General features: G+C 37.0%; 1 protein-coding gene across 1 annotated transcript in view; it reads right to left on the reverse strand.

Moving 5' to 3' along the window:
• grin3ba (glutamate receptor, ionotropic, N-methyl-D-aspartate 3Ba) overlaps positions 1-12,918 on the reverse strand; it is a 269,174-nt gene that overhangs the window by 55,537 nt on the left and 200,719 nt on the right. The window contains exons 6-7 of the mRNA XM_030127637.1: positions 7,421-7,567; positions 6,987-7,132 (exon numbers count right to left, since the gene is read on the reverse strand). Of these exons, the coding sequence (XP_029983497.1) occupies positions 6,987-7,132; positions 7,421-7,567 (293 nt within the window). The remainder of the gene's footprint in view (positions 1-6,986; positions 7,133-7,420; positions 7,568-12,918) is intronic.

The following is a 12,918-nucleotide window of genomic DNA, read 5'->3' on the forward strand; positions in this document are numbered from 1 at the left end:
CAGATTCTGTAAAACATTTTAATTGCTTTGGTGAATTAAACAAGCCTGCTTTTCTTTCTTTCATCTGCTCACCATCCCCATCCGACATCTGATTCCTCCATTAGTCCTTGGCTCTCACTTCATTAATCTGTCCCTGAAACTCATTCAACAGTTTTCTTTAATAATCAAAATGAATTCTTAAATCTTTGTTTTTGTCTTTTCAAATTCATAAGCCTTTACCTCATGTACACAGTACGCTAAATAATGAGCATCTCTGGATAAGGAGCAGTGCATACAAATGTGTGGGGTAAAAATATGCAGCAAACAGAATGATGAACATTTGATTCTATCTCTGTCATGTGAAAAAGCAAACAGTTTGTTGGCTATAATAAGAAAACTGCTGGTGGAAAAAAAAAAAAAAAAATCAAAGGAAAATTTCAGTTAAACAAAAATGACATTAAGCTGCTCTGAGCTAGTTCACTGATTTTAGATAACAGTAGGAGGTAGGAACAGAAATAACACTTTGTTTGTACTGTGATGTATTTTACTGTGACTGAATGATTGACTGAACTTGTCAAGGTTTTCGATAGAAATATTCGACTCAGATCTGAATATAGGCTATGCAGAGAGTCAATCTGAAAAGCACAGAGGAGTTGGAGGTGTTATTCCATTATTTACTGTCTGTGAATCAGCTCCAGGATCCGTCTCTTGGTGACATCATGAAAAGTAATATCTTTGCTGTAAGTTCAAAATGCATCTGTAGGGTATAAGAAAAAAAGTACACGTGAATTTTATCTCAGAGTTAAAGGTCCTGAGTGTAAGATTTAAGGGGATTTATGGTTCTATTAGGGCATAATCATGCAGAAATTTGAGTCATTGTATTTTCATTTATCTTTAGAATAAGCCGTTTATCTACATAGAGAGAGCTCAGAACAGACTTCATCTTCTTTTATTTCCACAGTGTGCCTGCAGTATTAAGGTAAATTACTGTCACCTACTATGTTTAAGTGTAGACTTCAGGTTGACACTGGAGTGGATTTTCACTTCGATACCATCTTATAAAATACTCCTGTCCTGCCCCAGTTCAATCAGAGCCTTGAAACAACAAATCATTCCCATCTCAATCTAAGAATTTTAACTGTTTATGTATTGTGTTTTATTTTTATGAGGAGGAATAGTCTTTAGGTCAGTGTTTTTCAACCTTGGGGTCAGGACCCCACGTGGGGTCACCTGGAATTCAAATGGGGTCGCCTGAAATTTCTAGTAATTGATTAAAAAACAAACTTGCTAATAAAAATATATGGTGAGTTGAGAGAGACAATCCTAATACATAAAAGACAAACTGTGAGTGTGAAACTGCAGCACTGTGGTTCTGTTTATGTGTCAAATGTTCATTGTGGTCAGTTTCAGATGCTGCAGCTCTTTCATAATTCATAGTTTCAGTTCTTGTTTGTTCAGTATTAATTGTCCTCCTTGTAAATCACAGCTGGACTGACTGTACATATCCTAACCAAGGAAAATCAAATTCTCCCTTTGTGCAGTAATCTACACCTGGATTTACTGCCTCTGTCCACAATAAAACTCATTATATAGACTAAATGTCCTCTAAAAATAACGTTTATTCGTAATATAGTATAGCAAACTATTACATGATCAATAACAAACTAATTTCAGCAACAAAAAAAAAAGTCTCCTTTTTTGAATTTCTGGGGTCGCCAGAAATTTCTGATGTTAAAATGGGGTCATGAGTCAAAAAAGGTTGGGAACAACTGGTTTAGGCACATCTGGCACCTTGTGTTTTGCAAAAGAGGTGATTTTCAACTATAGCCACCTTTACACACAGATCCTGGAAAAAAGGTGACATGGTGATCCCATCTTCTTTCCACCACTGACCGATTTACTCAGCCAAGCCAAAGGTGTACCAGAGGTGAGACGGGCTGGACTTTTACACAGCAGACCTGCGTTCCGGAATCAAAGAGGCAGTGATGTGATGCAGCGCTCATTTTTAAATCCCACAGCACAGGAGAGACAGCAGGTGCATATGGAGGCACCGGCATGGCTTCATGCCCCGGTTGAAAATGGCCCGTAGCCACAGAATCATGCCAGTACCTCCATACGCACCTGCTGTCTCTCCCGTGCTGGGGGTCGCTGTCATCAAAACGTCACACCTTGGTTGTGAAACGAGAGGCTTTCCTTTTACAAAATGTTCCAGGATCATAATACCATCTTTATCATGGCTCTGTTACTACCTCCAGAGGCGTCACAAAGCCGCGATAAAGATGGGGCCAATGCGTTTACATAGATATTGTTCCGGAATAAAACCGAAATATTCCCGCAACGGACATGCTGAGTAAAAAGGGCTAGTGTCTCATTTTATTCATTATATATTCATGTGTTCATCATACAACTGTACACACACACACATATATACATATACATATACATATATATATATATATATATATATATATATATATATATATATATATATATATGCACACATTTATATATAATGAGAGGCTTCTATGTCTTGTGGCAACTGGAGTTGAGCACTTTAGGGGGTATTCAACTGGTTTTAATTAGCAACTTTAGTTGTCACCAGATATCACAGCCTAAACCTTTAACTTATAGCAGATGATGAATTTAACTTGACTTTAATTGGTGTTGTTGTTAGTCCACTTGTTTTTCAGAAAGGATATGGAAATGAAAACTTGACTGGACAGGGTATTCCCCAAGGTTTGATCCTAGGCCTGCTCCCTTTTAGTAACTTTATAATTGACCTGCCTACAAGTTGCCCAGAGGCTGGCTGCCAGCTTTATGCAGATGACATGGTCATATATGCAGCAGCTAAGTCACCTAACAAGGCAGTGGAGATCTAAACTGTGTACGTGGATGTTATAGATGAAAATTTAAACTGAAGATACAGAATGAAGACTGAGGGAAAGGAAATTATTCCAGATTGTTGGAAACAGTCTGAGATCCACCATTAAAATTTAATAAAGATACAAAGAAGCTTTCAAAACAGAAGACACTAGTCTTAATTGTTTCTTCTTAATCAGTCATACTGTAGCCACCGTGGCAGCTCACTGATTTATGCATTCTGACTGTCTCTCATTTTTCATATTTTATAAAAGTATTGAGTCTGGCAACATCTATGATCAGCAGCTTCACATTCTCATACACTTAGACTCTGAAAAACATGAACCGATCAGATCGAATCACTGTCACATCCTGGGAGGAGATACAGTCATACTAAGGGTGAAGAGCTCCGGTCATTTTTGTTTTCTCAAATTAGCCTCCAAGTAAATCAACAGTTTGGCCCCAGAGCCTCTGTCAGATCTATAAAAAGACAGGACGGTAACAGACTAACTGGGTACACAGTGAATGGCATCTGTAAAAGACTGCATCGTAGATCTAAACTTCAACAGTCAGCTTTCTCCATAAAGGCCTGTCAACTCTGGAATACAGCTGCAACTGAAATTGAATTAGATACAGATATAAAATCTTTTATAACAAAGGTCGAGAGCCTGATAAAAACAAAGCAGAGCTGTAACCATTTTTAGCTTATTGTACTTTTGGTGAACGAATTTCATTACACTTCTGTATTTGTGGTGTTCTGTGATTTTATAGATAGAGACTATATTTTATGTGTTACTCTGTATCTGTAAGTCCAACAAGGGATACAGATGATAACTGCAAAAAGATGATCAAAGCCCATGCAACAGAGGTGGTTACAGCTACTGACGGTATGGTGAATACTTTCAGAAACAAGGTTTTCACATCTGTTTATAGCAGCATCAATGACTGCTGATGACGTAACAGGTCGCAAAGGGTTGTGCCATTTCATAGGGGGATGTTTCAGCCACTACCCATGAAAGCTTCGTTTCAAGGGTTAGTGCCAAGTGCAAGGGCCAAGGGGTAAGGGTAAGGGCTAGAGCTAAGGCACAGGTGTCAAACATATGGCCCGGGGCCAAATCTGGCCCACCAAAGGGTTCAATCCGGCCCGTGGGATGAATGTGTAAAATGCAAAAATTACACTGAATATATTAACAATCAAGGATGTTCAAATCATTTTAGGTCATTTCAGTCTAAAGTGGATCAGACCAGTAAAATAATATCATAATAACCTATAAATAATGAAAACTGTAAATTTGTCTTTGTTTTAGTGTAAAAAAAAAAAAAGTAAAATTACACAAAAATGTTTACATTTACAGTCTAGCCTTTAACAAAAAATGTGAATATCTGAAATGTCTTAGGAGAGGTGTGTGGAATTTTAATAATATTTGTCCTGTTAATTTAATATTTGTCAAGTTATTTATTTGCCAACTTTTCCTCAGCTTTTAACAAAATGCAGCTCCACATTTTAATGGAGAGGCCGGCATCTTACTTTTGTCTTCCAGACCAGCTGCTCATGTTACTGCTGAATTTCCTAACAGAGGGTCCAGCAGGTTTGTGTTAATGGTCAAATGTCCAGGAGGACACTATCAAACACTGGCTCACCACAAGGTTGCGTATTGTCTCCACTTCTGTTTATCATGTACACTGACAGCTGTAGAACTTCTTTAGAGGACAGGTTTATTGTGAAGTTTTCAGATGACACCATCCTTTCATCCCTCCTTCAGGGGTCAGAGTCCGCTCACGGTCCATCCTCATCAAAATTTGTCAGCGGGTGTGATGAAAATCATCTGGACTTGAATGTCTCAAAAACTAAAGACATGATCATTGATTTCAGACACAACAACAATGACCACAAAGTGAGTCTGATCCATGGTGAAGATGTTCAGATAGTGGATTCATACACATATCTGGGCACTACTATTGACTGTAAGCTCAGGTTTGACGCCAACACTGAATCTGTGGTTCAGAGGAGCCGACAGAGAACCCACCTCATGAGGAGACTGAACTCTTTTAATGTCAGTGAGAAGATTTTAAGAAACTTTTATTGTTCATTTATTGAAAACCTTTTAACTTTATAGCTTACTGGCCGACAGGCCGTAAGCTATTATCGTCATGCATCCTCTTTCGTCGTCTGTCGTCTGTTACAAAACTTTCAGTCGTCTTCTTCTCCGAAACTACAATTCTGATTGACTTCAAACTTGCTATACAGCTTCTTTATGATGATGTCAACAAAAGTTAGTGAAATTATTTGGCTCCGGATCTGATTCTGGATTTGGTGCAACTTTGAAAAATGTTCCCATGATAAGAGACAGGAAGTGGATTGATCCAATAAATCAGTATCAATGACATCAAGTTGGAATTTGAATTTTTTACAGATCTGATTGGAATATGAGCACAACATGGGCTATTTCTGTAATAGAATAAATACACAGAACTGGGTGAGAATAAATGGAATCTGGATACATTTCCCAAAGCTTTCATTTGGCCGGTAAACTACAGGGCCATTGGTCCTATTTTTCTTTTATCTGTTGGTTCAGTGTTTTAACTTTGAAAGACAAGAACAGTCTGCATGCTATTGTAAAAATATGCTCCCAGATCACTGGAGTCAGACTCAGAGACTTGTCTTCCCTCTGGGAGCTTCAGGTGGTGAGAAAAGCCTAGTCCATCATCAGGACCCTCACCATGTGTTACATCTGAAGTTTGCCTTAATGCCTTCAGGCGTTACGACGCTCCTCAGAGGAGAACCAACAGATATTCAAAATCTTTTATTCCTTCAGCTATCACACTTTTAAACCCTGACAGAAGCCATTTTAGTCATTTTATATGATTTTTTTGTACTTGTTGTTGTTTTTTTTTTATATTAGCAGAACCAATATGGTCTTTTAGTCTGCATTGGTATTTATTGATTATTTATTGTTGATTATTTAAATGCATTTATTCATAGTTGCATTCAATAGTCCTGTATTTGCACACTGACTTATTTATGTTTGTCACATTTCACTTTGGATAAGCTGCAAATGAATTGCCCATATGAGATAAATAAAGTTTTCTGAATCTGTATCTGTTTTGTGTATTTGTAGATCCAATGTGATCTGTAAGTTGTGATTCACATGTATAAATGATAAACTAAGATAGAATATTGTTAACATTGCACTTATTTTACTAAAGAATTTTCAGGTTGTTCATATTTGTTCACGTTATGTTCAAGTACAATTCCTAGATGTAAACATTTTCATAACAGAATTTACTTTTTTCACTCAAAAGTTCTTATCCTATTATTTATATTATTTTACTGGTCCGGCCCACTTCAGATCATATTAGGCTGTATGTGAAACTGAACTAAAACGAGTTTGACACCCCTGGGCTAAGGGGTGAATTGGGATTGGGCCGAAATTTAACATGGATGCATATAACAGAACTTTTACAAACCTTCACTTTGTAAGGCATTTAAAAAAATACATTTTACTGACCTAAAGCACCATTTACATACGAATGAGAAGAGAAAAATGACGACAATATCCATGTTAGGGCTGAACAGGAATGAGTCTTGTTCCACTTTAACCCTTTCATGCAGTGGTCACTCCAGTGGACAGTTCTTCTCCAGCTGTTCTCTTGTATATTCATGGGTTTTGTTGTTTTAGTTCCATTTCAGCACACAGTGGACACTTATGCACCATCCCATACACTACAATTCATACCATTACTGTCTTTTTGCATATTATCTGCATGAAGTTAGTAATAACTAGTATTTGAGTATGTTAAAATGTGAGAAAACATCAGATTAGCTGCATGAAAAGTGTTTCATCTCATTTTCTGATGATGGGTTTTAAGTACATGTTTGTTTTTTCTTCCAAAATTAAATGCTTGGTGTCCAGCTGAGTGGATATTTTTTTAACTCAGTGAAAAATAAGTTCATTTAAAAAAAAAAATCAATTGCATTGTTTTTTTTTCATGCCTAAAGAGGAATAAAAACACTCAGGGAAAAAAATCTCAACTACGGTTTTCATAATTCATACATGAACGGGTTAAATGACTGTTCCACCTTAAAAAACTCAAAGTGTGAATGTCATCTTTCGCTGATGTACTTGAGGTGCGTGTTTCTGTCTTACTTCAACATATGGACGCCCTCGGGAGTTGTGGGCTGGTTGAAGCGTCTCATGTAGTCGTGCATTTCGGGGAAGCTCTTTTTCATGTAATCTTCGGCGCTGCTCTCCCTCACCGTCCCAAATCGGAATCCCAGGGAGGGATGGTGCAGCTGGGTCATGACATGACATGGGCAGACATGGGTGATAGAGAGAGGGAGAAGGGGTGGGTGAATGAGGGGGGCAGATATCATAAAGGGTCTCATATAATATTCACTGTAGCCATGAACTCCCTATAGGTTTACGGATATGGAAAGCGATAATCCTTCACAAATAATTCTCTGTGCTCATTAGCTTGTCCTTGTGTGAGATTACGTTGTGTGTTCATGAGGTTGTGTGTGTCCAGATGTGTGTGAAGGTGCTAACATGCATGCACTTTACGTCCTTGTAAACAGTCAAACCTTGTCGTCATGAATTCCAGAGACCTGCTCGAAGGTCTTCTCCCCAACCATGACTGCAGCCAGGTTGGCCGTGTAGCTGGACAGAACCAGCAGACAGAATATGGCCCACAGGTTCATCAGGAAACGGCCCGTCCAGCATTTCGGAGTCTGCACAGAGGAGATGTTGTGGTGTCAGAAATCAGTATTTTAATCACAGTATTAGAAACCAGTATTTTAATCAAACTATTCACTTTATAATCAAAGTATTCATTTTACAATCAAAGTATTCATTTTATATTTAAAAAGTATTCAGTTTATATTCAAAAAGTATTCAGTTTATATTCAAAAAGTATTCAGTTTATAATCAAAAAGTATTAATTTTATATTCAAAAAGTATTAATTTTATATTCAAAAAGTATTAATTTTATATTCAAAAAGTTAAATTTCAGTGTAATGTTTAGATTCTGACAGATCGTTGACTTTTTTTTCCCGGGGAGACCCACAAAAGAACAAACACGTGCAGCCATCGAAAGAACACGTGAATTTGTGCAAAGTTACAAAACGGGGCAGGCAGAAAGAACATGTGAGCTCATGGAAAGTTCTGGAAAACGTGGTGTACGAAAGAAGTACATGTGAGTGGAAATTTTTGAACATTCTGGGAAGTACCTTTTCTTGGAAAAAGTTACATATTTATATATGGTAATCAAATACTGGGACCAGTCCTGACAGACACCAAAAAGACCTTACCCTATTAGAGACAAGCTAAACAGGGGGGTTTCAGACGTGACTAGATTAATGTTCAAAATATGATAAAAATGGGTATGGTTTGTAGCTAAACCCACCCTACTTTTGACGATATAAAAGTGGTCTCCCAGAGCGAAAAGTCAGTTGTTTCTGCAGATGTCAACTCCATGTTTATTTTGTGTATGAATAAACACTTTATGCGGCTCCAATTTTGCTCGATCTCTGAGTTTGTCTTTGGCTCTGGGTGACTGTTAGTGGACGAAGTTCCACTCCATAGATGGGAGTACAGACATAAATACAACTGGGGAAGAGCGTCAAAGAGACCAGAGATGTCTCCCACTTATGGTCGTAAATTTTACACGACAATGTAAAAGCAAGAGTAAGTTTTGTTGTTTGGCTTTGTCTTATTAAAAAAAATAATTAAACAGAACATATAAGAAAAAAAAAACCAAGCAGATCTAAAAATACCTGTGCTAAAAATTAACCCTTTCATGCATACAGTGGACAGTTCTTCTCCAGCTGTTCTCCTGTATATTCATGGGTTTTGCTGTTTTAGTTCCATATCAGCCAACACAGTGGACACTTATGCATCATCCCATACACTACAATTAATAACATTACTGTAACTTTGCTGTTCTTGACAAACCTGATCTAACATGTTTGAGTGTAAATCAGTTCCTTGTTATTGCTATTAGACTGTGATTAACAAAAAATAGGTTTTGTTTTGCATATTATCTCCATGAGGTGAATAATGACTAGTATTAGAGTATGTTAAAATGTGAGAAAACATCAGATTAGCAGCATTAAAATGTTTTTATTTCATAGTTTCCACACAGTATATCAGTAAATACATGTTTCTTTGCTTCAAAAATTAAACGCATGGTGTCCAGCTGAGTGGACATTTTTGCAACTCCATGAAAAATAGCTCAATAAAAAAAAACGTATCACATTGTTTTTTTTAACACCTAAAGAGGAATAAAATCACTCAAAAAAAACAAAAAACAAAACTTGATTAAGGTTCTTGTAATTCATGCATGAAAGGGTTAAACAAATGTCATGATGTTAAGATAAAAAAATAAAACTACAAAAAAAATGTACACGATTAACCCATTTCAAACCAAACCAGTGTAAGTGGTGCTTTCAGGTGTCTCTGTAAATATCAATGCTCCCCTAGCACTCTCTACATCCTCTCCTCTCCATCATTTTTATTTTTATTCAACCTTTATTTTTAAATTTTTTTCTATTGAAACTGAATGCAGGTACAAAACACATTTCACTGCGCATTGTACTGTGTATAATTATGTATGTGACAAATAAAGATTATCTTATCTTATCCTCCACTCTAAAATCTGAATTTAACCCCTCAGTAGGTGTAATCGAGTTGATCAAAACAGACGAGGAGAACTGCTACTGCACGTCTAACAAAGAGTGACTGTTTGTGAGACACATCAGAAATATCTTTTCCGTGAAATTGTCCGCCTAAGGGAATGTATCCACCTGAACACTGTGATCATTTATTTATTCTTCCAATTAAAATCCACTTAACAGAAGGAAAGAGATGAATTTCTGGTGATTTAAAGGGCTCGTGATTAATGAGACATTAATTATACAAACAAGGTTGTAACCCATTATTAGGAAGGTGTTCACAGGCCCCTGAACTCGAAGCATAATTAGCTGCGGATCTTAATGAAAGGGTGAAAGGGAAGGCGAACACACTGTATACTTGAAAATGAATGTCACAAATAATGATTCTGAAGTACTTAGTGAATATGATTAGAATCTAGGAGAACACAGGCCTACTATAATTGCTCCAAAACTAGTCTTAATATTATTTTGACACATTGAACATTATTTCTTTTTAAAACCCCTTGTGGAGGGATTATAAGTGTACTTACTTTAGGAACTAGTAAGAATCAATAACGACATAATATACTGTATTTCTCGAATAAAAACCTAGAGTCAACAGCTGGTGTTGAGGTTGACATGAACAGCCACTCTCAAACACCATCACATGTTGAGTTCTGTTGAGCTGCAGTCACTTAGTATACATACAACATTCATTGTTTTTAGTTTAAATTTGGTTTATTAGCACTTTGATAATACACTGTCACTAGATGGAACATGCATAGTTAGTTTACATTGTCATTTTGCTATTAATTATTTTTTCTTTTCTTTGAATTACCTGCTGCTGGGTGGCATTTCCTGCTGCAGACAAAAGATGGGGTTGAGGGTGGAGCAAGGTTTTATACTGAAGCCCCTCCCATGGACCAGACCAAGAGCTTGTGCATCAGAGGGGGGATTAGGGTTTCTGTGTGTTCGTTTTTTTGTTTTTTTGTAACTTATATTTTATTAGTTTTAAAAAAACAACAACAAAAAGAAAACACAACAACATATATAAGTCTGGGTAGCACAGTCTTATCAATTATTACCTCCGCCAAGGAGGTTATGTTTTTGCCAGGGTTTGTTTGTCTGTCTGTCCGTTAGTGTGCAACATAACTCAAAAAGTTATGGACAGATTTTGATGAAATTTTCAGGGTTTGTTGGAAATGGGATAAGGAAGAAATGATTAACTTTTGGGGGTGATCCGGAAGAAATCCTGGATTCTGGATCACTTTGAAATTTTCGTTAACATTGTGGTAAATGGGGCCAAAATTTTCGTTTCCCAATATCTCGCTTAATTATTGACCAAAACTCATGAAATTTAACTCAGGAATTGACAATGGGGTCCTCTATCACATTTCAAAGGCTGATCCGGATCTGATCCAGAAGGCGGATTTTATCTCAATTTATATAAAAAATGGGGGTGCCCTTACTTTTTGGCCTACTGTGCCTTTAATTTGGATAAAAATTTCAGGAAATGTTGATACTGGCACAAGGAACAAATGATTAAATTTTGGTGGTGATCGGGGGTGGGGGGGCCCACAGGGGGGCCCACTGATCAGCCTTGGCGGAGGTCTGCGCTCTCCGAGTGCTTCTAGTTTTGCTTATATAATGTCCATTTTTTCCACTTTTTGTTGATTTGTGGTTCTTGTAGTCTCAATCTGTGTGTTAGTTTTTCCATTAGAAATATGTCCTCGATCGTAGTTATCTATTGATCCTTTGATGGTACATTCATCTTCCCCCAATTCTTTGTTATACTTTTTTTTTTTGCAGCTATCAACATCACCTTTACCAAATATTTATCGTATTCACGTATAATGCCATCACCAAAGTTGCATAAATAAAGAATTTCAGGTTTCTTTGGAATTGTGTATCGTATACTTGACATATGACATTGCAGATCATTTCCCAATATTCTGAAAGTTTTGAACATTTCCAAAAAACATGAAAATGGTCAACATCCATCTCCCCGCATTCTCTCCAACATTCCTGATGCCTCTGGAACTGTTTACTTTTAAACTTGGGTGTAATAAAAAAAATCTCATAAGGTTTTTCCAGGCAAATTCCCTCCATGTCCGAGAGCTAGTAGTTGTATGATGTAATTTCCACATGTTTAGCCAATCTATATCACCAATTTCTATGTCAAATTCTCTTTCCCATTTCACTTTTAAATAGTAAGTTGTTTGCTTATCGAGATTTATTAAGGCTTTATATCATGCTGAGATTATCCTGGTATTACTATCTTTACATGCTTTAGTCATGATTTGAACCACATTGCTCTCTTCCATGGTGGCTCCCACCTGTATTTCCCCTTTATAATAGTCTCTCATTTGAAGAGAACGGAAAAAATCATGTTTCTCAAATTGATATTTTTGTGCCAAAGTTTGGAAACTCTCCATCCTCCCATTATTTTCCAGAACGCACCAGGCTGTGACTCCCTTGGTTACCCAATATTTATAGTTTTGGTCAATTTTGGATGGCATAAATTTACAATCATATGCTATCCATTTTAGTTTTGTTGCATGTCTTTGGACTTTAGGTGTACGCAGCATTCCAAACCAAATATTAAATGCATGTTTAGTTATGAAGTCTAAATTAATTTTATTTTTTCTGTGTGTTCGTTTTAGTTTATGTCTATTTCCTTTCCCCCTGTGTGTTAACTGTGGTTTACTCTGTTAGTATATTTACTGCCCCAGTGTCTTTGTGGGTACGATTACATGATGTTTTTTCAATCCGATTTATTTTTCCAGAAGAAATTAATTCAGAACTAAAGTATTTTCTCTTCTGTTTACATGGAAATGTTAAACCCAAAGAAAGGTTTACATGAGAAACGTTTATTCGGTTCTCGCAGCCCTTCTGTTAGCTTAGCTTAGCATAGTCCCTGCATTTCCATGGTCACACGTAGCCGGTTTTTTAAAGGTGATTTGTCGTCTTTTGTCAGTGATTTTGTGAAATCCGACTCTCTCTAATTATTTCATTAGATCTGCGACTTACTGCACTCATACAATCTGTGGACTGTTGTGTTGACGGAAGTTGGAAAATCTTTTTGTTGGAAGGGATGCATGTGCTAAACTAGCTTTGCTTTACCGATTTAGCTTTGCATTAGTTTAATTTCCCAAGATTTTATTAGTGCAGTAAGTCACATGACCATAATTTGAGCCTCAGTTTGTGATCATATTGACCCCAACGGACTAAAGGAATGATTAGGGAGAACTGAATTTACCAAAATCACTCCTAAAATACTACAGATTGCCCATGAAAGCCTGACTACGTCTGAGCAGAGAAATGAAGCCATTATGCTAAACTCGGCTAAGCTAAGCTAACGGAAGGGCTGTGAGAACAAGGCAATCGGTGCAATGCAGTGCAAACTGATTTGGCCACTTATGGAACTCATT

This window comes from Sphaeramia orbicularis, chromosome 22 (assembly GCF_902148855.1).
Source record: "Sphaeramia orbicularis chromosome 22, fSphaOr1.1, whole genome shotgun sequence".
Lineage (NCBI taxonomy): Eukaryota > Metazoa > Chordata > Actinopteri > Kurtiformes > Apogonidae > Sphaeramia > Sphaeramia orbicularis.